Source organism: Camelus bactrianus, chromosome 12, assembly GCF_048773025.1.
Source record: "Camelus bactrianus isolate YW-2024 breed Bactrian camel chromosome 12, ASM4877302v1, whole genome shotgun sequence".
Taxonomy (NCBI): domain Eukaryota; kingdom Metazoa; phylum Chordata; class Mammalia; order Artiodactyla; family Camelidae; genus Camelus; species Camelus bactrianus.
In genome coordinates this window covers 4,357,895-4,385,158 of record NC_133550.1, presented here as the reverse complement: position 1 = coordinate 4,385,158, position 27,264 = coordinate 4,357,895, and the positions used below count along the sequence as shown (strand labels likewise).

The following is a 27,264-nucleotide window of genomic DNA, read 5'->3' as shown; positions in this document are numbered from 1 at the left end:
CTAGACTCGGGAGGACGCACGACGCAAGCGCTAGGGGAGGGCCCCGCGGAGTTGCCATGGTTACAGGCGCCACGCTCTGCGCGGGCCGGCGTGCACTTCTGGGGCGGGTAGCGGGCTCCGGAAGTGTGCAGCTGCCCGGGACCATGGCGGTGCTTGCTGCTGGGGATGGCGGCTTGCTCGGCCGGGCGACTAGTTCTGGCCTGGTCAGTCGGCGGCCGACATCCTCTCTGGGGCGGCGTCCCACAGACGGTAAACGTACGTCCGTGCCGTCGGTGGGGCCGGCGGACATGAACCGGGGTGGGATCGGGGTTGGGGCGGTGGCCGGGGAGGGCTGTGGTGCCGGGGAGCGTGTTGGGGCGGGGCGGGGCAGGGCTTGGGCACAGCCTCAAGCTTTCCTCCCCCTCAGGCCCTGGGGCTGGGGCCGCGAGTCTGGGTCTCCCTTGGTGGCCGCGGCCTCCCAGAACCCCCCGGGAAGGGCAGGCGGAGGACCCATCATAGATGAAGCGGGGCCTTACCCGGGTTTTGAAGAGCCCCAGAATCAGATGTTGGAATGGGGTGGCTTATCAGTCTTGTTCCTCTGCAGGGAAATTTCAGTTCCATCCAGATGTTGGTTCCTTCAGTCAACCTCAGGAATAAGACACAAGGGTCAGTGCCGATAAGCAGTTATCTAAGGCTTGACTCAAAATAAACTATGCGGGGTGTAGGGATGGTAGATGGGACCCTCCCTCTTGAAGTTAGCAGTCTTCTGGAATTAGAGGCCCCAGTTGAGGATTACATCCTCATCTGCAGTAATGGAGTTTGTGAGAAACACACAGAGAAGGGAGGGGTGTGGTGGCGGTAACTCATTACAGAATCCAGGACCCTTGCCTGGCTCTTGTGTAGAAGAGTCTAGCCTTGGATAGGGCAACAGTTATCAAAGTGTATCCAAGGCCCCTGAGGTGCAAGACCATTTTCATAGAAACGCCGGGATGTCACCTGCCTTTTGCACACTCTTGCTCTCCCGAGTTCCTGCGGGGTTTTCCAGGGAAAACCTGGCCTGCGATACCACAAAACAGGGAATGCAGAGGCAGATAGGAGAATTCAGCTCTCACCAGTCCAAAAGAGATTTGCAGAAATTAAAATCACTGCTATTCTTCTCACTAATGATTTTTCTTTTGAAAAATAGAATTATATTTTGTTTAAGAGTATTAATGGTAACTTACAGTAGATTGTTAATATTTTTAAGTGAATTCATACACTTTTTCTAACTTCTTGTTTAACTTCTAACACAGGAAATATTGATAGATTAAACTCACATAAATAGCAGCCTTTTGGAGTTCTCAGTAATTGTTAAGAGTGTATAGGGTTCTGTAGAACAAGAAGTTTGAGAGCCCCTGGAGAACGGGTGCTCAGATGCTAGTCGGGTGCTTAGTGGTGTTAGACGGATGCCAAGATGTCTTCCGCAACTGCTCCCGGACTTGAAGTAATTGGCCACATGGAGATGGGTGGGCAGTGCCTCCACTTTACAAACCAGAAGCTGCTGAATGTGTCTGGAGTCTAGGCCATGGGCTGTGCAGGGATTCCCGTTGTATCTGTTCTATCTAAGCCTGGATTCCTGTGCAGAGGCCTGGCCCTGAAGACCCGCTCTCCTTTGCTCCCTGCCAGGTACCTTCTGTGTGACTTCAACCCTCCAGAGGGCTTCAACCTCCGTAGGAACGTCTGCATCCACATTGCCTTCCTCCTGAAGACCCTGCTGAAGATGGAGGAGCCGGTACTGGTGCAATTCCCTTGGGGCCACCTCTACCACTGGCAGAGCCCCGATCCCTGGTCCGACTCCTTTGACCTCCCAAGTCTCAACAGAAACATCCCTGACATTGAGTACGAGCAGTTCATTGCAGGTGAGGTGGTGGTCATTTAACTGGGGCCAGGTGGTCTTTGTTCTGGTTCCGATCTGAACATCGGGCCATCTTACTTTGGACTTGTCGGTCTGCTTAGGGGCCCTGCTCATGTTTCCTACACTGCAGGTGAATTTGGTTTTTCCATAGTTTTTTCGGGAAGTCAATTTGAAGTGTATGAGCTCTATGTCCCCTCCCCTCTGAAAACCCTGGCCTCCTGGTGAGATGGAGCGGTGACAAGGAGGCCACTGCCACAGAGGCCCTTGTCCCAGAAAGAGTCGCTCGCTGTGCAGTCAGGGCTGTTCTTACCTGTAGGAAAACACGATGTGTGTGTAACATGGGCCACGTGCTGGAGAAGATATGTAACTGCCCATCCAGTATAATTTGGTCCTGCTCAAGCTACCCATTTTAAATTTTGTAAGAGGGAAGAGTTCAAGATTTTCTTTGAATAAAGGTATTTAGAGCTTATCAATTTTTTTTTAAATTGAAATGTGATTGATTTACAATGTTTTGTTAGTTTCAGTTATACAGCTGTTTTGTTAGTTTCAGGTATGCAGCATAGTGATTCAGTTGTACATATACATAGTCTATTCTTTTTCAGGTTCTTTTCCATTATATGTTGCAAGATACTGAATATTCTTCCCTGTGTTCTACAGTGAATCCTTGTCGTTTGTCTGTTTTACATATAGTAATTTGTATCTGTTAATCTCAAACACCTAAGTTTGTTTTATAAGCCTGTGAGTCTGTTTTTTGTTTTATAGATAAGTCCATTTGTATCATGTTTTTAAAAATTCCACATATAAATGATATCATATGATACTTGTCTTTGTCTAACTTATTTCACCTAGTGAGATAATCTCCAGTTCCATCCATGTTGCTGTAAATGGCCTTAATTCCTTCTTTGTTATGACTGAGTAATATTCTGTTATATCTAAATACCACATCTTTATCCAGTCATTTGTCAGTGAATGTTTAGGTTGCTTCTATGTCTTGGCCATTGTAAACAGTGCTCCTGTGAAAATTGGGGTGCAGGTATCTTTTGGAATGAAGGTTCCCTCTGGATATATGCCCAGGAGTGGGATTGCTGGATTAGGTGATAAGCCTTTTTTTTTTTTTTTTTTGTCTTTTGAGGAATCTCCATACTGTTTTCCACAGTGGCTGCACCAAACTACATTCCCACCAACAATGTAGGAGGGTTTCCTTTTCTCCACAGCCTCTCCGGCATTTATGGTTTGTGGACTTTTGAATGATGGCCATTCTGACTGGTGTGAAATGATAACATTGTAGTTGTGAGTTGCATTTCTCTGATAATTGAACGATATTAAGCATTTTTTATATACCTATTGGCCATCTGTGTGTCTTCATTGGAGAATTGCTTGTTTAGTTGTTCTGCCCATTTTTGGATTTGGTTGTTTATTTTTTTCTTATTAAGTTGTATGAACTATTTATATAGCCTAGAAATTAAGCCATGGTCAGTCTCATCTTTTGCAAATATTTTCTCCCATTCCATAGGTTGTCTTTTAGTTTTACTTATGGTTTCTATTGCTGTGCAAAAGTTTATAAGTTTAATTAGGTCTCATTTATTTATTTTGGCTTTTATTTCTGTTGCTTGGGTTGCTTAGATTGCCCTACAAAAACATTGCTGAGATGTATGTCAAATAATGTTTTGCCTATGTTTTCTTGTGAGAAGTTTATAGTGTCGTGTGTAATATTTAAGTCTTTAAGCCATTTTGAATTTGTTTCTTTTTGGTTTTTTTGCGACTCTATTGTATGCTTTTGATTTGTGGTTACCTTATTCTTCAAATATATCAGCCCATTACTATATCTATTTCCTTTAGACTGATAATCACGTAGGCTCCAACACATCCTAAGAATAACGAAGAAAAAAAAAGAAAGAAAAAAATCTACATTTTCTTGCTCCCCTCTCCCATTCCCAACTTTTTTTATTTTGATGTCCTTTTTCATTTTTACATCTTTATGTTTATTCTCTTGCAACTCGTTTTTGCATTTCCAACTATGGTTTTCCTGTTTCTATAGCATCCTGCTTCCTTTCTGTTTAGAATAGAACCTTTTAATGTCTCTGTTAGGTTCAATATTGCTGAGTTATCTCACCTCCCCCTCCCCCCTTCCCCCCAGGCCTCTGAATCCTCAGTCCAGGGAAGCTAAACCATTCTAGCCTTCATCGGTTCTGGGAAAGCAATCTTCAGAGTGGGAAAAGACATTGAAAAATAATATTCTGTGAGTTGCACTCTACCCTTGCCCAGAGATGAGAAACATCTGAAGGTGGAGGAAAACAGTTGGAGGTGGGGAACACAAAGTCTTTTCTCCTTTTGCTACTGAAGAAATGATTGCTTTTGTAATTAGTGATGATGCCCTTTAAATTGGTGAGATCGAGATTCCACAGCTTCAGCGCCTGTGAATAACCAGCTGGGAGAAAGCTCTCTAGGGCCCCTGCAGTGGGAAAGGCAGCCCCTCTGAGCACCTGTTGTTCTGTATTCTTCCTGCCTCCACACGGGTTCCCTAGACACCGTGCAGGACGATGCAGTTACCCAAGGTGGAGGACGGGGAGACCCCTGCTGTGTGGCGAGCCACAGAAGCCCACACTTGAAGGACAAAATGTAGAGTAGTGGGGCGGTCATAGGAACAGGGGATGGTTGAGACCCAGGATGGTGTCCTGGAGTCCAGCAGCCAAGGCTGGTGGGGCAGATGGGGCCCAGGGGCATGGGCAGTCCTTGAGGGATCTGAAGCAAAGATAGGAACCAAGAGACTGGATTCGTGTGGGGGTACGGCACCCCTTGGAGGCTGTGGGGCAGCTCAGTGGGCCCAGGGGGAGCGGGCACTTCCCCAAAGCTGGGTTGACAGGTCACAACCAACTCACTGGGGACCGAGAGGCACTGAGTCATTTTTAACTTTTTGTCCCTCTTCCTGGAAAAGAAACTGCTGCCTGTTAAATAGCCTGTGTCGTTAGTGAGAATTAAAGACATGAAGCAAGATTGCCTCAAAAGTCATCCATTGTGTAGTTGTTAATAAGGGTCAAATGAAAACTTGAATAGATGAAATGAAGCATTCATCAGAGGATTTGAAACTCCTTTAAAATAAAAATTCTTGCTGCCTTTGTTCTTCATTTCAGGGTTCACTTGGTGATAATAATCATAACCAAAGCAACAGCAAGCCCTTACAGTACTCTGTCCTGCTGTTCCAGGAACGCTGTGTTCATGACAACCCAATGAGTTGGCACCACTATGAGTTCCACTTTAAAGGTAAGGACATTCATTAATCGCACGGCTAATAAATGGCAGAGCTGGGACTTGAACCCGAGCTCTCTGGCCCCAGAGACCCCTCTCAGCCCCTTCACTGCAGCTCATCACTTGGCATGCCCGACACAGGCCAGCATTTACGAGCAGCGTGACCTTGGCCAAGGCTGCTTCACTGCTTGGTCTCTGATTCCTCATCTGTAGAATGGGGGTGTGGGCAGTGAACTCTGTGAGCTCAGTGGTCACTTCCTCCAGCTCTGCAATTCTACTGCTTTGAGTTAGTATAGTAAGTATCCGAGCCCCTACATGGCCCACACATGGGCTGGCGCTTTGCTAGGCCCTGGGTTACGGAGCAAAGTAAGATCCGCCTGCTCCTCCGAGGAGCCTGTGTCCCTCCACGGCAAACAGCTGCGAGGCCCAGGCTCCCTCGCTGGCGGTCGGGGGCTGGGCAGGAAAGTCTGATAAGAGAAGATGGAGGCAGAGCCCCTCCGGGAACAGTGGTGGCCACACAGCTCTCAGGAGCGAGAGCCTCTGTCCAGGCTGCTGACAGGGGGATCCTCATGAGGCCAGTATTCCCCCCAACCTAAGCCCTCAGGACAAAGATCCAGCCATCCCTGCAGTGTCACCATAGAGCCAGTCCATCCTCATCACTGTGCCTCTGTGCTCCTTTGTCCTCGGGCCTCTCTTCCCCCTACACCCAGAAGACTCTTCTCCCTCTCTTCTCTGAGTGCCCCCTCACTTCACCCGTGGTCCCTGCTTCCTGGGCCACCATCACTGGAGTTGACGCTTTGCACCTTCACAACCCCGTTTGATCAGGAGCCTGGGTTGGCCTCCTTGTGCTCACTTTCCACCTTCAGATGATTGCTCCTCCCCTCGTGGGAGCACATGGAAAACCCAGATCCTTTCCTAGCAGTGCCTGCCACCTGGCCTCCCTGCTCATCTGCCTCAGTCAGGAGCACCTGGACCACCAGCTCTGTATTGCCTCGCCTCCTACCATCAAGACGTCAAAGTTCATTCTCCTTCCACCTCCCAGTATGGTCATTGTAGGGTCTTCTTCTCCATCAGCCTGAGCCAGCCACCCCCCATTCACCCTACCCCCGGGCTCATACCCGGGCGTGTCTCCACCCCAGGTCCAGCCTCTCTCCTTTAAGTGCCCACCTCTAGCCGTCCAGCTTCTTCTCCACCAGCCTCCCTGGCCCTCCTTCACCCTCACTGGGGCATCATGTGCTGACTCCTCTGCTTTCCTGCCTGTCCACGTTCCTCTTACTTCCACTTCCCCACCTTCCAGCTCTGCATCCACAGTCAGCACTCTCTTTATGACAGACAAAACGCCCTTGAGCCTTGACCTTTTCAGTTCCTCACCAGGCCGACTTCCATCTCGGTTCACCCAGCTCTACTTGTTCTGAGCCTGCAGGCAGCAGGCTCTCCCAGCACAGATTTCCAAGACTACAAATCAATGCCCACCATGTTGCCGCTGCCAGGCAATCCTCCAGGATTTCTATAGTGAGCACATTTCACCACTTATCACTCAGTGGTGTCAACATTCTCTGCTCTCTGCACACCTCTAACCTTCCCTCTGTCTCTTCCCTGACTCCCAGCAGATGGTCATGCCTCCTGCTTCAGAGAGAATGACATGTCACTGGAAAGGAACTCGCTCACCTGCAGCAAATCTGCTCACCTCACCTTTTATCTGTCCCTTTCCCACCTGGACTGTAGCTGTAGTTGTTCTTAATTCAGTGAGTTTAGTTGACATATATACACACAGTTAAAAGCATAGCACACTATCGGCTACCTTCTAGGGGTTACTTTTTCAATTTAACATGGAGTGTGTGATTCATCCACTTCATTGCATGTACCTGCAGTTCATTTGTTTTAACTGATCTTAAATGTTGTGTGTGTGAAAGTAACACAAGGCAAGGGTAAGCCAGGATTCAGGATGCTGGTTACTTCCTGTGAGAAGAGGCCAAGAGCAGGATAGGTAAAGAGGACACAGTATGTCACTGTCAATATTCCTGTTATGATGCTGGGTGATAGGTTCATAACTGTGTCTTATAATATTAATTTTAATACATAAATAATTCTGACAGGCAAATAAGATGAGAATGTGTCATGAACCAAGACATACAATGGGTAATATTACATCATTATTGTTATGTAATCTTGTTATATTATATATTAATCATAATCTTACATTATTTGTTATGGGTTATATATTATATAGATGCATGAATAATATATTATGTATATGAACACCTACATATGCATTATATACTATCTGCTAATAAATAAACAGAAGATAATATGCTAGTATATCTTCTATTATGTATTATTTAATAATTAATAACATACTCTATCCTGTTATATGACATGGAACATAATCTTTAATAAAATAAGAAATCTGTCAATATATATTGGTAATTAATAAAATTTAAAAAAACAGCCCACAGCTTTTAACGCCGACACCGCTCCAGCTGTCACTGTGATTTCTCTTCCCTTTCATGGCCGAGGTCCTCACAGTGCTATCCGTTCCCCCTTTCATCTCCTTATCCTGAACCTTCCTCCTCCTCCCATCCCATGCTGCCTTCTGCCCCGTGGCCCCTCTAGTCTCCAGCGGCCTCTGGGGCACTGATCTGCGGGCACGGTCTCAGGCCCCAGCTCACCTGCCTGTCCGCCGCCTCTGCCACCGCTGGTGGGGGCGGGGCGGGGGTCAGAGTGCACCCCTTGTCCTGGAAGAGAACACAGCACAGACTGTGACCAGCAGCAGGTGTGGCCGGGAACTGCAGGACTTGGGGGAGAGCCAGACTGTCTGCATCCAGACCTGGGGCACTTGGAGTGTGAAGAAGCCCCGTCCTCACTGCCCCTGAAGTGAGGAAAACACCCTCAGGTGAGTTAAAGTGCTTATGACCTAGGTCTGTTGGCTGGAAAGGACAAACGGGCCCCTAAGGGGAGGGTAGTTGATGTTCCAGGCCCCACCAAAGCCCTAAGGGCTGGCGGGGAACCAGGCTGGACGCTCCACTGGACCCAGTGCCCCCTCGGGGGTGGGGCCTTCGGGAACAAGCAGAAAGCCCTCTGTCTCTGGGGGGGAACGGGGCAGTGTGGGAGCATCCCTGAAGCGAGTCAAGTGAAGTCAGGGCCTGTGGGATCCATTTGTATGGCCACATCGAGCCTCAGCAGAAGCCACAGCAGGAGTGGATTCCTGTCTCTCCAGCTGTCATCCTCGTGTCTGAGTGCCAGGCTTCAGACCCGATCCCCTGGGGCGCTAGGACAGTTATAGAAAGAGGCGGCTCGGGGAGGCCTCAAGAGGGTGGTACTGGCCTTGCTGCCAACACGATTACATGAAGATCAAACAATCCATCGATGGGAAGAAAATAAGAACCATGGTCACCTCTGGACCCCAAGCTTAGACGTGGTGCATGGGGGACATTTATCGACAATTCAGCGAGGTTCTGGCCAGAGCTAGAGGCCAGGGCAGCAAGCCGGGAGTGACCCTGAGGAGCATCATTGTGCAGAGGCTGGACTGGGTGTCTGCAGGCTCCTCCCAGGAGAAGCCTCAGAGTTTGGGAAGTGGCTAACATGTTTCCTTCATGTCACCAGCAAGTGGTGCCACCTGTGGAAAATCAGCTGTGATCCTGAGATGGGTCAGCCCTGGGTGATGTGATAAAGGCTCCTACAAGAGGGGGCGCCAGATGGACAGTGAACCAACCAACAGGCTGATGAGATTCCCACCTGTGTTTATCGTGCTTTCGTAGCCAAAAATGAGGAGAGAGTTGAATGGCTCACCATGAATATTTTAACAACTTTAGAGAGTTCCATGTCTCACTGCATTTAAGTGTCACCTGGAAGAATTCAAGCAGTGTCTAGACCCAGGGGAGGCAAACGGCCTCTCGGTTCCTCTTCAACCTGGCAAACCCAGCAGCCCTCTATGGCCAGACCTTGGCAAGTGCCTTCCCTTGTTATAACAAAACCCTTCCCCCGCACGCCTGTGGTAAGCTTTTGTTTTTTTTAATTAATGGGAATGAAGGTACCTTACAGCCTCCACAGACTTTTCCTTAGGGCTTCTCTCCTTAGACCCGGGCCCCCCGCTGCCCTGGGTCCTGCACTGCAGAAGGTTCCCCTGGCCCTGACACTTCCTCTGGCCACGCCCTCCATCGGGTGGAGTCAGCAAGGCCAAGGGGACATGGTCATTGGCTCCATCCCATGCTCTAGAAACCCAGGACGCCTAATGCCCTGCCTCAGCAGCCCCTGACCCATTTCTAGTGCCTGCACCGGCTCTCCCCGGAGTTCAGATTCCCAGGACTCACAGAGAGGCCAAAGGGCAGCTGTTTGCATGGAGGTTATAGGCAGAGCCCGGACGTGAAATCTGAGTGTCCCCCTGTGCACATCCAAGGCCACTTATGGCAAGGGATGGACCCAGCATTGGGAAGAAAAGGGTCAGGCTAGTGATCAGAGTCTGGGAATCAGCTCTCCCCACACACTCACTTTCTTTGCAGGACTCCCCTGAGTCTGGTTGTTCTAATTTTGAACCTGGCCTTCCCCCTTATAATGAATGTATATTTGTAAAGGCAGGACTTTAGAACCTACTGCACTTAAAATGTTTAGATATATAGAATGTGAGCTCCCAGGTATGCTCTGGCCCTGCACTTCCAAGGGTCCAGAGCATTTATGTTGGCTCTACTGAGACTGTAAGTGGCAAAGACCATCTCCAGAGAGGAGGGGCTCCTGCTTCACGGTCCGAAGTCAGGATCTTCTGAGCGGATAAAACAATGGACACTGAGACCCTCAATTGTAAATTGATTTAGAATAACGCCAAAGGTGTGTATGACGTGTGTGTGCGCACGCACGCACCTGGGGAATTGTGTGGTACATGACTGTGAGTGTGTGTGTGGCTGTGCGCGCACGCGCCTGGGGATGTGTGTGGTTGTGTGTATGCTATGTGTGTGTGTGCGTCTGAGGACGTGTATGGTTGTGTGTATGGTATGTGTGTGTGTGGTACATGAGTCCATGTACGTGTGTGTGTAGGGAATGTATGTGGGCCAGAGTCAGTGCGTCTGCACGTGTGTTTGTGTGTATGTGCATGCATTTGTTTTAACAGTAGAAGCTGTCCTTTAGAATTATGAAGTAGTAAAATTTGTATGATGTCTTTTGCTGTATAATTCAAAATTAAAAAAATCTTCAGTCACTAGAAATTTATTCCCCCCCGATTCTGACTTTATTTTTCCATATTGATATGTCTTCATTTTACTGATGAAGAAACTTAGCTTAGAGATGTTAACTGACTCAACCAAGGACATGGAGCTCGCGCACCCAGGGCCAGGACGCAGTCCAAGCCACGCTGCTCCAGAGGCCTGGAGCCCTACTCAAGATCACGCGTTGCCTCTTGGCGGGGGAACAGATTCTGATGGGCTGTGGCCAGCGTGCAGGCTGCCCAAACTGGGGACACGGGAAGCCGGGCAGAGAGTACCAGACAGCAGAGAAGAGTGAAGCCCTGCTCAGAAATTAGATACGTTCCTAGATCTTGGATGAGTAAGGAGGCTCACTGCTCATCCTTGATCCCTTTGCTGGTGGCCAAAAGGGACCAAGGTCCACGAGAGCACTTCTGGGAGCTGCCTGCCAAAACCTGCAAAAGGACTGCTCAGGACTGGCTCTGCAGTAGGAGCAGAGGAAGGAAATGTCACCTCTTGGTGGACATTATTGGTTATGGCAGTAGGAGGCCTAGCAGCCTCGGTATAGTGGTGGCAGGACAGGGTCCTAGTGGATGATCGTTTTCACCTCTCTTAAAAATCATTGCTTCATATATTGTATCCATTTTGTGGTTTATTTTAGGGTGGTAAATATGGTCTCTGTTACTCCATATTAGCTGGATTGATTAATTTTTTTATTGTTAATTTTCTCTTCAATGATTTGGAAGCTATATTGCCTTTTAATGAAAATTCTCTCTAAATTTTTATAAATCATCTCTAAGTTCATAACTTTATATGTAATTGGACCAGTATTCCTATAACACTATCAAAACTGAAATAACCTATTAGATCCCGTTCCTCAATAATGATAAATTTAGCATATTTTACCTCTCTGCTGTTCCAGATAGTGTGTGTGTGCGTTTGTGTGTGTGCGTGTGTGTGTGTGTGTGTGTGTGTGTATGTGTCCTCCAGTTACTATGTTTAGACAGTTGCTTCCAGTTTGTTATATTAACAATGAAATATAGCTATAAACTTCCTGGATTTCATTGCTCACTACCACTATTTAATACCATGTCTTTCCCACTTTTGAGTTATTTACTTATCGGACTTTTCAAATCAACTGGACACATGATTGGCTAAGTTTTTTCGAGAAGTGGACTTGGAACACTTTCATGTCTATATGAAGCTTTATGTTCTCCTCCTCAACAACTCTCAGGGTGTTGTTGATGGCCCAAGCCTTGTTTTAAAATATGGCATTGTTTTTCATCACCAAAAAAACAAAAAAGTTTTCTTGATTTAAATTGCTGTCTTTTTATGACTGGCTAGTCTTTTCTGGTGGATAGAGATTTACTTAACCTTCCCCCTTCTTTTCGCCATAACTCGGATTCATTGAGATGCATGTTTTTACCATTTCTCAGATGGGCTTCCGCTTTGACTTCCACTTTAAACCATCACCCCACTCTTTTTCTCCATGCTTATTCCTGAAAAAGTGAGCTCTCTATCGGATTAAAGGTGGTTCCCGTCAGAGATGTGTGGCTCCCTGTCCAAAGGTCCAAATGAAGAGTAAAGGAAAGATTCCTGTTTCTGGTGGTTACATTTTGTCAGCTTAGAGATCTAGTTATCCGTGTGGCTGCGGTGGAATCTGCAATATCTTGGCTCAGAGTTTCCTTTTTCTGGCTTACTAGGGGAGCCGCAATAGCTGGGGTCACGGCGCTGTGGCCGTTATCAGGATCCCGGGACTGAGGCAGCCCCTCTCCCCCCTTGTTATTTTGATCTTGCAAACTGGGTCCCAGCTATGCGAACCCTGCACCTGGCGGCCAGGATCGCCCCCCACGTGACGTGTCCCCAGTTCCTCGGCGTCCCTCACTGCTATCAGCTAGCTCCAGTAAGGGTGCGAGCTGGCTTCCACTGCGGTCTTTCCTCCTTCCTCTCCAGGCAGGCCGTCCTTTCCCACTAGATGTCCCTATACATTCTCTCCTGTGCTACATAAGCTGAAGGAATTCCTCAGGGTTTCCAGCAGGTACATGGCGCTCTTCTATGTTTGGACCCCTTCAGTGCTTGTAGTGGAAATTTAGGAGGTGGAAAGGAAGAGCTTGGGGGTTCTCCGTATCTAGGGGCTCCCTATCCAGCAGATTCAACTAACTGTGGTTTGAAAATATTCATGAAAAAAACAGTTTCAAAAAGCAACACTTGAATTTGCCATTCATTGACAACTACTTACATAGCATTCATGTTGTATTAGATACAGTGAGTAATCCAGAGATGATTTGAAGATATATATAAAGTACATGGGAGGGTGCACATAAGTTCCATGCAAGTCCTATGCCATTTTATACAAGAGGCGTCAGCATCCATGGATGTTGACTTCAGGGGGGAGTCCTGGAACCAGTGCCCCATGGTTACCAAGGGATGACTAGAAGTCCAGGCTCCTTATCCCAGCCTGTCAGGTCCCCATGTGGTCTGAAACCTACCTGTACCACACTTCCCTTGTCACTCTCCTCCAGCCCTGGCAGACTGTCCTTCGATTTTTGAACAGGCCACACTCACTGTGCTTCATATCTGGCCCCTAGAAATACCCGTTACTTTCTGAGCATGGCTCTGCTTTCACAAAAAGGGCTGCATTGTCACTAGAGAAGACACTGTGGGATTTCCTTTAAAAACTGAAAATAGACTTAACTCATGATCCAGCCTTCCCACTCCCGGGCATATGTCAGAAGAAAACTCTAATTCAAAAAGTCACATGCACCTCAATGCTCACAGCAGCACTATTTATAATAGCCAGGACATGGCAAAAACGCAAATGTCCGTCGACAGCTGACTAGATAAAGATGTAGTAGTATATTTATACAAAGGAATACTACTCAACCATTAAGAAGAACAAAATAATGTCATTTGCAGCAACATAGATGGATGTAGAGATAGTCATTCTAAGTGAAGTAAGCCAGAAAAAGAGAAGAATGCCATATAATATCACTTATATGTGGAATCTAAAAAAAGACACAAGTGAACTTATCTACAAAAGTGAAACAGACCCACAGACATAGAGAAACAAACTTACGGTTACCAGGGAGAGAAGGGGATGGGAAGGGATAAATATGGTAATTGGAAAAGTGTCCCTCTTGGAGAATTATGGAAATGTTAGCTATCTTGATTGCGATGATGGTTTTCTGGGTGTAGACATCTATCAAATTCATCAAATAGTACATGTGAAATATGTGTAATTTACTATACAGGAATCGTACCACAATAAATATGCCTGTAAAAAAAAAAAACCAAGAAAATATTGGCGGCATTGTGTCCTACTTTTTTATGAGTGTTTAGTGAGTGGGTCTTCAATTTTCCGGTCTGCCATATTTTCTGAACCAGAAGTGCCCTCCTTCCCTTTTCTTTGATAAACTATCAGTGGGTGGCATTTATTCCCGTGGCTTCAACTGCTCCCTCTCCACTGATTAACTGTCAAATCTTTTCCAGCAAGGACATTTCATTTCAGTCCCAGAAATATACTTATAATTGACAAGAGTACATGCCATTGTTTGAAGAAGTAAACCTAGTTCTGAGCGAGTGTAAATTCAAACACACAGAGCTTGAGATTTTTATGGGCTAATCAATTGGGATTGTCTACTTGTATAAGTGATATTATATGGCATTCTTCTCTTTTTCTGGCTTACTTCACTTAGAATGACTATCTCTACATCCATCTATGTTGCTGCAAATGACATTATTTTGTTCTTCTTAATGGTTGAGTAGTATTCCTTTGTATAAATATACTACTACATCTTTATCTAGTCAGCTGTCGACGGACATTTGCGTTTTTGCCATGTCCTGGCTATTATAAATAGTGCTGCTGTGAGCATTGAGGTGCATGTGACTTTTTGAATTAGAGTTTTCTTCTGACATATGCCCGGGAGTGGGAAGGCTGGATCATGAGTTAAGTCTATTTTCAGTTTTTAAAGGAAATCCCACAGTGTCTTCTCTAGTGACAATGCAGCCCTTTTTGTGAAAGCAGAGCCATGCTCAGAAAGTAACGGGTATTTCTAGGGGCCAGATATGAAGCACAGTGAGTGTGGCCTGTTCAAAAATCGAAGGACAGTCTGCCAGGGCTGGAGGAGAGTGACAAGGGAAGTGTGGTACAGGTAGGTTTCAGACCACATGGGGACCTGACAGGCTGGGATAAGGAGCCTGGACTTCTAGTCATCCCTTGGTAACCATGGGGCACTGGTTCCAGGACTCCCCCCTGAAGTCAACATCCATGGATGCTGACGCCTCTTGTATAAAATGGCATAGGACTTGCATGGAACTTATGTGCACCCTCCCATGTACTTTATATATATCTTCAAATCATCTCTGGATTACTCACTGTATCTAATACAACATGAATGCTATGTAAGTAGTTGTCAATGAATGGCAAATTCAAGTGTTGCTTTTTGAAACTGTTTTTTTCATGAATATTTTCAAACCACAGTTAGTTGAATCTGCTGGATAGGGAGCCCCTAGATACGGAGAACCCCCAAGCTCTTCCTTTCCACCTCCTAAATTTCCACTACAAGCACTGAAGGGGTCCAAACATAGAAGAGCGCCATGTACCTGCTGGAAACCCTGAGGAATTCCTTCAGCTTATGTAGCACAGGAGAGAATGTATAGGGACATCTAGTGGGAAAGGACGGCCTGCCTGGAGAGGAAGGAGGAAAGACCGCAGTGGAAGCCAGCTCGCACCCTTACTGGAGCTAGCTGATAGCAGTGAGGGACGCCGAGGAACTGGGGACACGTCACGTGGGGGGCGATCCTGGCCGCCAGGTGCAGGGTTCGCATAGCTGGGACCCAGTTTGCAAGATCAAAATAACAAGGGGGGAGAGGGGCTGCCTCAGTCCCGGGATCCTGATAACGGCCACAGCGCCGTGACCCCAGCTATTGCGGCTCCCCTAGTAAGCCAGAAAAAGGAAACTCTGAGCCAAGATATTGCAGATTCCACCGCAGCCACACGGATAACTAGATCTCTAAGCTGACAAAATGTAACCACCAGAAACAGGAATCTTTCCTTTACTCTTCATTTGGACCTTTGGACAGGGAGCCACACATCTCTGACGGGAACCACCTTTAATCCGATAGAGAGCTCACTTTTTCAGGAATAAGCATGGAGAAAAAGAGTGGGGTGATGGTTTAAAGTGGAAGTCAAAGCGGAAGCCCATCTGAGAAATGGTAAAAACATGCATCTCAATGAATCCGAGTTATGGCGAAAAGAAGGGGGAAGGTTAAGTAAATCTCTATCCACCAGAAAAGACTAGCCAGTCATAAAAAGACAGCAATTTAAATCAAGAAAACTTTTTTGTTTTTTTGGTGATGAAAAACAATGCCATATTTTAAAACAAGGCTTGGGCCATCAACAACACCCTGAGAGTTGTTGAGGAGGAGAACATAAAGCTTCATATAGACATGAAAGTGTTCCAAGTCCACTTCTCGAAAAAACTTAGCCAATCATGTGTCCAGTTGATTTGAAAAGTCCGATAAGTAAATAACTCAAAAGTGGGAAAGACATGGTATTAAATAGTGGTAGTGAGCAATGAAATCCAGGAAGTTTATAGCTATATTTCATTGTTAATATAACAAACTGGAAGCAACTGTCTAAACATAGTAACTGGAGGACACATACACACACACACACACACACACACACGCACACACACAAACGCACACACACACTATCTGGAACAGCAGAGAGGTAAAATATGCTAAATTTATCATTATTGAGGAACGGGATCTAATAGGTTATTTCAGTTTTGATAGTGTTATAGGAATACTGGTCCAATTACATATAAAGTTATGAACTTAGAGATGATTTATAAAAATTTAGAGAGAATTTTCATTAAAAGGCAATATAGCTTCCAAATCATTGAAGAGAAAATTAACAATAAAAAAATTAATCAATCCAGCTAATATGGAGTAACAGAGACCATATTTACCACCCTAAAATAAACCACAAAATGGATACAATATATGAAGCAATGATTTTTAAGAGAGGTGAAAACGATCATCCACTAGGACCCTGTCCTGCCACCACTATACCGAGGCTGCTAGGCCTCCTACTGCCATAACCAATAATGTCCACCAAGAGGTGACATTTCCTTCCTCTGCTCCTACTGCAGAGCCAGTCCTGAGCAGTCCTTTTGCAGGTTTTGGCAGGCAGCTCCCAGAAGTGCTCTCGTGGACCTTGGTCCCTTTTGGCCACCAGCAAAGGGATCAAGGATGAGCAGTGAGCCTCCTTACTCATCCAAGATCTAGGAACGTATCTAATTTCTGAGCAGGGCTTCACTCTTCTCTGCTGTCTGGTACTCTCTGCCCGGCTTCCCGTGTCCCCAGTTTGGGCAGCCTGCACGCTGGCCACAGCCCATCAGAATCTGTTCCCCCGCCAAGAGGCAACGCGTGATCTTGAGTAGGGCTCCAGGCCTCTGGAGCAGCGTGGCTTGGACTGCGTCCTGGCCCTGGGTGCGCGAGCTCCATGTCCTTGGTTGAGTCAGTTAACATCTCTAAGCTAAGTTTCTTCATCAGTAAAATGAAGACATATCAATATGGAAAAATAAAGTCAGAATCGGGGGGGAATAAATTTCTAGTGACTGAAGATTTTTTTAATTTTGAATTATACAGCAAAAGACATCATACAAATTTTACTACTTCATAATTCTAAAGGACAGCTTCTACTGTTAAAACAAATGCATGCACATACACACAAACACACGTGCAGACGCACTGACTCTGGCCCACATACATTCCCTACACACACACGTACATGGACTCATGTACCACACACACACATACCATACACACAACCATACACGTCCTCAGACGCACACACACACATAGCATACACACAACCACACACATCCCCAGGCGCGTGCGCGCACAGCCACACACACACTCACAGTCATGTACCACACAATTCCCCAGGTGCGTGCGTGCGCACACACACGTCATACACACCTTTGGCGTTATTCTAAATCAATTTACAATTGAGGGTCTCAGTGTCCATTGTTTTATCCGCTCAGAAGATCCTGACTTCGGACCGTGAAGCAGGAGCCCCTCCTCTCTGGAGATGGTCTTTGCCACTTACAGTCTCAGTAGAGCCAACATAAATGCTCTGGACCCTTGGAAGTGCAGGGCCAGAGCATACCTGGGAGCTCACATTCTATATATCTAAACATTTTAAGTGCAGTAGGTTCTAAAGTCCTGCCTTTACAAATATACATTCATTATAAGGGGGAAGGCCAGGTTCAAAATTAGAACAACCAGACTCAGGGGAGTCCTGCAAAGAAAGTGAGTGTGTGGGGAGAGCTGATTCCCAGACTCTGATCACTAGCCTGACCCTTTTCTTCCCAATGCTGGGTCCATCCCTTGCCATAAGTGGCCTTGGATGTGCACAGGGGGACACTCAGATTTCACGTCCGGGCTCTGCCTATAACCTCCATGCAAACAGCTGCCCTTTGGCCTCTCTGTGAGTCCTGGGAATCTGAACTCCGGGGAGAGCCGGTGCAGGCACTAGAAATGGGTCAGGGGCTGCTGAGGCAGGGCATTAGGCGTCCTGGGTTTCTAGAGCATGGGATGGAGCCAATGACCATGTCCCCTTGGCCTTGCTGACTCCACCCGATGGAGGGCGTGGCCAGAGGAAGTGTCAGGGCCAGGGGAACCTTCTGCAGTGCAGGACCCAGGGCAGCGGGGGGCCCGGGTCTAAGGAGAGAAGCCCTAAGGAAAAGTCTGTGGAGGCTGTAAGGTACCTTCATTCCCATTAATTAAAAAAAACAAAAGCTTACCACAGGCGTGCGGGGGAAGGGTTTTGTTATAACAAGGGAAGGCACTTGCCAAGGTCTGGCCATAGAGGGCTGCTGGGTTTGCCAGGTTGAAGAGGAACCGAGAGGCCGTTTGCCTCCCCTGGGTCTAGACACTGCTTGAATTCTTCCAGGTGACACTTAAATGCAGTGAGACATGGAACTCTCTAAAGTTGTTAAAATATTCATGGTGAGCCATTCAACTCTCTCCTCATTTTTGGCTACGAAAGCACGATAAACACAGGTGGGAATCTCATCAGCCTGTTGGTTGGTTCACTGTCCATCTGGCGCCCCCTCTTGTAGGAGCCTTTATCACATCACCCAGGGCTGACCCATCTCAGGATCACAGCTGATTTTCCACAGGTGGCACCACTTGCTGGTGACATGAAGGAAACATGTTAGCCACTTCCCAAACTCTGAGGCTTCTCCTGGGAGGAGCCTGCAGACACCCAGTCCAGCCTCTGCACAATGATGCTCCTCAGGGTCACTCCCGGCTTGCTGCCCTGGCCTCTAGCTCTGGCCAGAACCTCGCTGAATTGTCGATAAATGTCCCCCATGCACCACGTCTAAGCTTGGGGTCCAGAGGTGACCATGGTTCTTATTTTCTTCCCATCGATGGATTGTTTGATCTTCATGTAATCGTGTTGGCAGCAAGGCCAGTACCACCCTCTTGAGGCCTCCCCGAGCCGCCTCTTTCTATAACTGTCCTAGCGCCCCAGGGGATCGGGTCTGAAGCCTGGCACTCAGACACGAGGATGACAGCTGGAGAGACAGGAATCCACTCCTGCTGTGGCTTCTGCTGAGGCTCGATGTGGCCATACAAATGGATCCCACAGGCCCTGACTTCACTTGACTCGCTTCAGGGATGCTCCCACACTGCCCCGTTCCCCCCCAGAGACAGAGGGCTTTCTGCTTGTTCCCGAAGGCCCCACCCCCGAGGGGGCACTGGGTCCAGTGGAGCGTCCAGCCTGGTTCCCCGCCAGCCCTTAGGGCTTTGGTGGGGCCTGGAACATCAACTACCCTCCCCTTAGGGGCCCGTTTGTCCTTTCCAGCCAACAGACCTAGGTCATAAGCACTTTAACTCACCTGAGGGTGTTTTCCTCACTTCAGGGGCAGTGAGGACGGGGCTTCTTCACACTCCAAGTGCCCCAGGTCTGGATGCAGACAGTCTGGCTCTCCCCCAAGTCCTGCAGTTCCCGGCCACACCTGCTGCTGGTCACAGTCTGTGCTGTGTTCTCTTCCAGGACAAGGGGTGCACTCTGACCCCCGCCCCGCCCCCACCAGCGGTGGCAGAGGCGGCGGACAGGCAGGTGAGCTGGGGCCTGAGACCGTGCCCGCAGATCAGTGCCCCAGAGGCCGCTGGAGACTAGAGGGGCCACGGGGCAGAAGGCAGCATGGGATGGGAGGAGGAGGAAGGTTCAGGATAAGGAGATGAAAGGGGGAACGGATAGCACTGTGAGGACCTCGGCCATGAAAGGGAAGAGAAATCACAGTGACAGCTGGAGCGGTGTCGGCGTTAAAAGCTGTGGGCTGTTTTTTTAAATTTTATTAATTACCAATATATATTGACAGATTTCTTATTTTATTAAAGATTATGTTCCATGTCATATAACAGGATAGAGTATGTTATTAATTATTAAATAATACATAATAGAAGATATACTAGCATATTATCTTCTGTTTATTTATTAGCAGATAGTATATAATGCATATGTAGGTGTTCATATACATAATATATTATTCATGCATCTATATAATATATAACCCATAACAAATAATGTAAGATTATGATTAATATATAATATAACAAGATTACATAACAATAATGATGTAATATTACCCATTGTATGTCTTGGTTCATGACACATTCTCATCTTATTTGCCTGTCAGAATTATTTATGTATTAAAATTAATATTATAAGACACAGTTATGAACCTATCACCCAGCATCATAACAGGAATATTGACAGTGACATACTGTGTCCTCTTTACCTATCCTGCTCTTGGCCTCTTCTCACAGGAAGTAACCAGCATCCTGAATCCTGGCTTACCCTTGCCTTGTGTTACTTTCACACACACAACATTTAAGATCAGTTAAAACAAATGAACTGCAGGTACATGCAATGAAGTGGATGAATCACACACTCCATGTTAAATTGAAAAAGTAACCCCTAGAAGGTAGCCGATAGTGTGCTATGCTTTTAACTGTGTGTATATATGTCAACTAAACTCACTGAATTAAGAACAACTACAGCTACAGTCCAGGTGGGAAAGGGACAGATAAAAGGTGAGGTGAGCAGATTTGCTGCAGGTGAGCGAGTTCCTTTCCAGTGACATGTCATTCTCTCTGAAGCAGGAGGCATGACCATCTGCTGGGAGTCAGGGAAGAGACAGAGGGAAGGTTAGAGGTGTGCAGAGAGCAGAGAATGTTGACACCACTGAGTGATAAGTGGTGAAATGTGCTCACTATAGAAATCCTGGAGGATTGCCTGGCAGCGGCAACATGGTGGGCATTGATTTGTAGTCTTGGAAATCTGTGCTGGGAGAGCCTGCTGCCTGCAGGCTCAGAACAAGTAGAGCTGGGTGAACCGAGATGGAAGTCGGCCTGGTGAGGAACTGAAAAGGTCAAGGCTCAAGGGCGTTTTGTCTGTCATAAAGAGAGTGCTGACTGTGGATGCAGAGCTGGAAGGTGGGGAAGTGGAAGTAAGAGGAACGTGGACAGGCAGGAAAGCAGAGGAGTCAGCACATGATGCCCCAGTGAGGGTGAAGGAGGGCCAGGGAGGCTGGTGGAGAAGAAGCTGGACGGCTAGAGGTGGGCACTTAAAGGAGAGAGGCTGGACCTGGGGTGGAGACACGCCCGGGTATGAGCCCGGGGGTAGGGTGAATGGGGGGTGGCTGGCTCAGGCTGATGGAGAAGAAGACCCTACAATGACCATACTGGGAGGTGGAAGGAGAATGAACTTTGACATCTTGATGGTAGGAGGCGAGGCAATACAGAGCTGGTGGTCCAGGTGCTCCTGACTGAGGCAGATGAGCAGGGAGGCCAGGTGGCAGGCACTGCTAGGAAAGGATCTGGGTTTTCCATGTGCTCCCACGAGGGGAGGAGCAATCATCTGAAGGTGGAAAGTGAGCACAAGGAGGCCAACCCAGGCTCCTGATCAAACGGGGTTGTGAAGGTGCAAAGCGTCAACTCCAGTGATGGTGGCCCAGGAAGCAGGGACCACGGGTGAAGTGAGGGGGCACTCAGAGAAGAGAGGGAGAAGAGTCTTCTGGGTGTAGGGGGAAGAGAGGCCCGAGGACAAAGGAGCACAGAGGCACAGTGATGAGGATGGACTGGCTCTATGGTGACACTGCAGGGATGGCTGGATCTTTGTCCTGAGGGCTTAGGTTGGGGGGAATACTGGCCTCATGAGGATCCCCCTGTCAGCAGCCTGGACAGAGGCTCTCGCTCCTGAGAGCTGTGTGGCCACCACTGTTCCCGGAGGGGCTCTGCCTCCATCTTCTCTTATCAGACTTTCCTGCCCAGCCCCCGACCGCCAGCGAGGGAGCCTGGGCCTCGCAGCTGTTTGCCGTGGAGGGACACAGGCTCCTCGGAGGAGCAGGCGGATCTTACTTTGCTCCGTAACCCAGGGCCTAGCAAAGCGCCAGCCCATGTGTGGGCCATGTAGGGGCTCGGATACTTACTATACTAACTCAAAGCAGTAGAATTGCAGAGCTGGAGGAAGTGACCACTGAGCTCACAGAGTTCACTGCCCACACCCCCATTCTACAGATGAGGAATCAGAGACCAAGCAGTGAAGCAGCCTTGGCCAAGGTCACGCTGCTCGTAAATGCTGGCCTGTGTCGGGCATGCCAAGTGATGAGCTGCAGTGAAGGGGCTGAGAGGGGTCTCTGGGGCCAGAGAGCTCGGGTTCAAGTCCCAGCTCTGCCATTTATTAGCCGTGCGATTAATGAATGTCCTTACCTTTAAAGTGGAACTCATAGTGGTGCCAACTCATTGGGTTGTCATGAACACAGCGTTCCTGGAACAGCAGGACAGAGTACTGTAAGGGTTTGCTGTTGCTTTGGTTATGATTATTATCACCAAGTGAACCCTGAAATGAAGAACAAAGGCAGCAAGAATTTTTATTTTAAAGGAGTTTCAAATCCTCTGATGAATGCTTCATTTCATCTATTCAAGTTTTCATTTGACCCTTATTAACAACTACACAATGGATGACTTTTGAGGCAATCTTGCTTCATGTCTTTAATTCTCACTAACGACACAGGCTATTTAACAGGCAGCAGTTTCTTTTCCAGGAAGAGGGACAAAAAGTTAAAAATGACTCAGTGCCTCTCGGTCCCCAGTGAGTTGGTTGTGACCTGTCAACCCAGCTTTGGGGAAGTGCCCGCTCCCCCTGGGCCCACTGAGCTGCCCCACAGCCTCCAAGGGGTGCCGTACCCCCACACGAATCCAGTCTCTTGGTTCCTATCTTTGCTTCAGATCCCTCAAGGACTGCCCATGCCCCTGGGCCCCATCTGCCCCACCAGCCTTGGCTGCTGGACTCCAGGACACCATCCTGGGTCTCAACCATCCCCTGTTCCTATGACCGCCCCACTACTCTACATTTTGTCCTTCAAGTGTGGGCTTCTGTGGCTCGCCACACAGCAGGGGTCTCCCCGTCCTCCACCTTGGGTAACTGCATCGTCCTGCACGGTGTCTAGGGAACCCGTGTGGAGGCAGGAAGAATACAGAACAACAGGTGCTCAGAGGGGCTGCCTTTCCCACTGCAGGGGCCCTAGAGAGCTTTCTCCCAGCTGGTTATTCACAGGCGCTGAAGCTGTGGAATCTCGATCTCACCAATTTAAAGGGCATCATCACTAATTACAAAAGCAATCATTTCTTCAGTAGCAAAAGGAGAAAAGACTTTGTGTTCCCCACCTCCAACTGTTTTCCTCCACCTTCAGATGTTTCTCATCTCTGGGCAAGGGTAGAGTGCAACTCACAGAATATTATTTTTCAATGTCTTTTCCCACTCTGAAGATTGCTTTCCCAGAACCGATGAAGGCTAGAATGGTTTAGCTTCCCTGGACTGAGGATTCAGAGGCCTGGGGGGAAGGGGGGAGGGGGAGGTGAGATAACTCAGCAATATTGAACCTAACAGAGACATTAAAAGGTTCTATTCTAAACAGAAAGGAAGCAGGATGCTATAGAAACAGGAAAACCATAGTTGGAAATGCAAAAACGAGTTGCAAGAGAATAAACATAAAGATGTAAAAATGAAAAAGGACATCAAAATAAAAAAAGTTGGGAATGGGAGAGGGGAGCAAGAAAATGTAGATTTTTTTCTTTCTTTTTTTTTCTTCGTTATTCTTAGGATGTGTTGGAGCCTACGTGATTATCAGTCTAAAGGAAATAGATATAGTAATGGGCTGATATATTTGAAGAATAAGGTAACCACAAATCAAAAGCATACAATAGAGTCGCAAAAAAACCAAAAAGAAACAAATTCAAAATGGCTTAAAGACTTAAATATTACACACGACACTATAAACTTCTCACAAGAAAACATAGGCAAAACATTATTTGACATACATCTCAGCAATGTTTTTGTAGGGCAATCTAAGCAACCCAAGCAACAGAAATAAAAGCCAAAATAAATAAATGAGACCTAATTAAACTTATAAACTTTTGCACAGCAATAGAAACCATAAGTAAAACTAAAAGACAACCTATGGAATGGGAGAAAATATTTGCAAAAGATGAGACTGACCATGGCTTAATTTCTAGGCTATATAAATAGTTCATACAACTTAATAAGAAAAAAATAAACAACCAAATCCAAAAATGGGCAGAACAACTAAACAAGCAATTCTCCAAAGAAGACACACAGATGGCCAATAGGTATATAAAAAATGCTTAATATCGTTCAATTATCAGAGAAATGCAACTCACAACTACAATGTTATCATTTCACACCAGTCAGAATGGCCATCATTCAAAAGTCCACAAACCATAAATGCCGGAGAGGCTGTGGAGAAAAGGAAACCCTCCTACATTGTTGGTGGGAATGTAGTTTGGTGCAGCCACTGTGGAAAACAGTATGGAGATTCCTCAAAAGACAAAAAAAAAAAAAAAAAAAAAAAAAAAAAAGGCTTATCACCTAATCCAGCAATCCCACTCCTGGGCATATATCCAGAGGGAACCTTCATTCCAAAAGATACCTGCACCCCAATTTTCACAGGAGCACTGTTTACAATGGCCAAGACATAGAAGCAACCTAAACATTCACTGACAAATGACTGGATAAAGATGTGGTATTTAGATATAACAGAATATTACTCAGTCATAACAAAGAAGGAATTAAGGCCATTTACAGCAACATGGATGGAACTGGAGATTATCTCACTAGGTGAAATAAGTTAGACAAAGACAAGTATCATATGATATCATTTATATGTGGAATTTTTAAAAACATGATACAAATGGACTTATCTATAAAACAAAAAACAGACTCACAGGCTTATAAAACAAACTTAGGTGTTTGAGATTAACAGATACAAATTACTATATGTAAAACAGACAAACGACAAGGATTCACTGTAGAACACAGGGAAGAATATTCAGTATCTTGCAACATATAATGGAAAAGAACCTGAAAAAGAATAGACTATGTATATGTACAACTGAATCACTATGCTGCATACCTGAAACTAACAAAACAGCTGTATAACTGAAACTAACAAAACATTGTAAATCAATCACATTTCAATTTAAAAAAAATTGATAAGCTCTAAATACCTTTATTCAAAGAAAATCTTGAACTCTTCCCTCTTACAAAATTTAAAATGGGTAGCTTGAGCAGGACCAAATTATACTGGATGGGCAGTTACATATCTTCTCCAGCACGTGGCCCATGTTACACACACATCGTGTTTTCCTACAGGTAAGAACAGCCCTGACTGCACAGCGAGCGACTCTTTCTGGGACAAGGGCCTCTGTGGCAGTGGCCTCCTTGTCACCGCTCCATCTCACCAGGAGGCCAGGGTTTTCAGAGGGGAGGGGACATAGAGCTCATACACTTCAAATTGACTTCCCGAAAAAACTATGGAAAAACCAAATTCACCTGCAGTGTAGGAAACATGAGCAGGGCCCCTAAGCAGACCGACAAGTCCAAAGTAAGATGGCCCGATGTTCAGATCGGAACCAGAACAAAGACCACCTGGCCCCAGTTAAATGACCACCACCTCACCTGCAATGAACTGCTCGTACTCAATGTCAGGGATGTTTCTGTTGAGACTTGGGAGGTCAAAGGAGTCGGACCAGGGATCGGGGCTCTGCCAGTGGTAGAGGTGGCCCCAAGGGAATTGCACCAGTACCGGCTCCTCCATCTTCAGCAGGGTCTTCAGGAGGAAGGCAATGTGGATGCAGACGTTCCTACGGAGGTTGAAGCCCTCTGGAGGGTTGAAGTCACACAGAAGGTACCTGGCAGGGAGCAAAGGAGAGCGGGTCTTCAGGGCCAGGCCTCTGCACAGGAATCCAGGCTTAGATAGAACAGATACAACGGGAATCCCTGCACAGCCCATGGCCTAGACTCCAGACACATTCAGCAGCTTCTGGTTTGTAAAGTGGAGGCACTGCCCACCCATCTCCATGTGGCCAATTACTTCAAGTCCGGGAGCAGTTGCGGAAGACATCTTGGCATCCGTCTAACACCACTAAGCACCCGACTAGCATCTGAGCACCCGTTCTCCAGGGGCTCTCAAACTTCTTGTTCTACAGAACCCTATACACTCTTAACAATTACTGAGAACTCCAAAAGGCTGCTATTTATGTGAGTTTAATCTATCAATATTTCCTGTGTTAGAAGTTAAACAAGAAGTTAGAAAAAGTGTATGAATTCACTTAAAAATATTAACAATCTACTGTAAGTTACCATTAATACTCTTAAACAAAATATAATTCTATTTTTCAAAAGAAAAATCATTAGTGAGAAGAATAGCAGTGATTTTAATTTCTGCAAATCTCTTTTGGACTGGTGAGAGCTGAATTCTCCTATCTGCCTCTGCATTCCCTGTTTTGTGGTATCGCAGGCCAGGTTTTCCCTGGAAAACCCCGCAGGAACTCGGGAGAGCAAGAGTGTGCAAAAGGCAGGTGACATCCCGGCGTTTCTATGAAAATGGTCTTGCACCTCAGGGGCCTTGGATACACTTTGATAACTGTTGCCCTATCCAAGGCTAGACTCTTCTACACAAGAGCCAGGCAAGGGTCCTGGATTCTGTAATGAGTTACCGCCACCACACCCCTCCCTTCTCTGTGTGTTTCTCACAAACTCCATTACTGCAGATGAGGATGTAATCCTCAACTGGGGCCTCTAATTCCAGAAGACTGCTAACTTCAAGAGGGAGGGTCCCATCTACCATCCCTACACCCCGCATAGTTTATTTTGAGTCAAGCCTTAGATAACTGCTTATCGGCACTGACCCTTGTGTCTTATTCCTGAGGTTGACTGAAGGAACCAACATCTGGATGGAACTGAAATTTCCCTGCAGAGGAACAAGACTGATAAGCCACCCCATTCCAACATCTGATTCTGGGGCTCTTCAAAACCCGGGTAAGGCCCCGCTTCATCTATGATGGGTCCTCCGCCTGCCCTTCCCGGGGGGTTCTGGGAGGCCGCGGCCACCAAGGGAGACCCAGACTCGCGGCCCCAGCCCCAGGGCCTGAGGGGGAGGAAAGCTTGAGGCTGTGCCCAAGCCCTGCCCCGCCCCGCCCCAACACGCTCCCCGGCACCACAGCCCTCCCCGGCCACCGCCCCAACCCCGATCCCACCCCGGTTCATGTCCGCCGGCCCCACCGACGGCACGGACGTACGTTTACCGTCTGTGGGACGCCGCCCCAGAGAGGATGTCGGCCGCCGACTGACCAGGCCAGAACTAGTCGCCCGGCCGAGCAAGCCGCCATCCCCAGCAGCAAGCACCGCCATGGTCCCGGGCAGCTGCACACTTCCGGAGCCCGCTACCCGCCCCAGAAGTGCACGCCGGCCCGCGCAGAGCGTGGCGCCTGTAACCATGGCAACTCCGCGGGGCCCTCCCCTAGCGCTTGCGTCGTGCGTCCTCCCGAGTCTAGTGGTGCGAGGGCAGAACTTGCGGAGCCAATGGG

General features: G+C 47.3%; 2 protein-coding genes across 24 annotated transcripts; one reads left to right on the top strand and one right to left on the bottom strand.

Annotated features, from left to right (window-relative positions):
- The first annotated feature begins 28 nt into the window (after positions 1-28).
- On the top strand, positions 29-22,352 carry LOC141579339 (GDP-fucose protein O-fucosyltransferase 2-like). Of its 14 annotated transcripts, none has more exons than XR_012510513.1 (6): positions 29-255; positions 584-645; positions 1,645-1,877; positions 5,077-5,134; positions 6,042-8,012; positions 8,723-12,545. XR_012510513.1 is itself a non-coding variant. In XM_074374553.1 (5 exons), the coding sequence occupies exons 1-4, from the start codon at positions 166-168 to the stop codon at positions 5,091-5,093; spliced, it is 402 nt and encodes a 133-aa protein (XP_074230654.1). In that variant the 5' UTR covers positions 29-165; the 3' UTR covers positions 5,094-5,134; positions 6,042-8,701. The 14 variants fall into 14 exon arrangements, 5 of the variants coding, with proteins under 5 accessions (XP_074230654.1, XP_074230656.1, XP_074230655.1 ...); XR_012510517.1 differs by lacking the exon at positions 8,723-12,545 and adding an exon at positions 4,011-4,177 and having other exon boundaries at positions 5,005-5,134; positions 6,042-8,702; XR_012510518.1 differs by lacking the exon at positions 8,723-12,545 and adding an exon at positions 4,011-4,177 and having other exon boundaries at positions 6,042-8,701.
- LOC141579341 (GDP-fucose protein O-fucosyltransferase 2-like) lies at positions 18,520-27,190 on the bottom strand. Of its 10 annotated transcripts, none has more exons than XM_074374564.1 (6): positions 26,977-27,190; positions 26,587-26,648; positions 25,355-25,587; positions 23,109-23,210; positions 22,087-22,216; positions 19,683-20,491 (listed from the first exon to the last, which is right to left on the bottom strand). In XM_074374564.1, exons 1-4 carry the CDS (start codon positions 27,064-27,066, stop codon positions 23,203-23,205), a joined length of 393 nt encoding a protein of 130 aa, XP_074230665.1. In that variant the 5' UTR covers positions 27,067-27,190; the 3' UTR covers positions 19,683-20,491; positions 22,087-22,216; positions 23,109-23,202. The 10 variants fall into 10 exon arrangements, 8 of the variants coding, with proteins under 8 accessions (XP_074230666.1, XP_074230664.1, XP_074230665.1 ...); XM_074374562.1 differs by having other exon boundaries at positions 19,684-20,491; positions 23,044-23,210; XM_074374565.1 differs by having other exon boundaries at positions 18,520-20,494; positions 22,087-23,210.
- Positions 27,191-27,264: the final 74 nt, after the last annotated feature.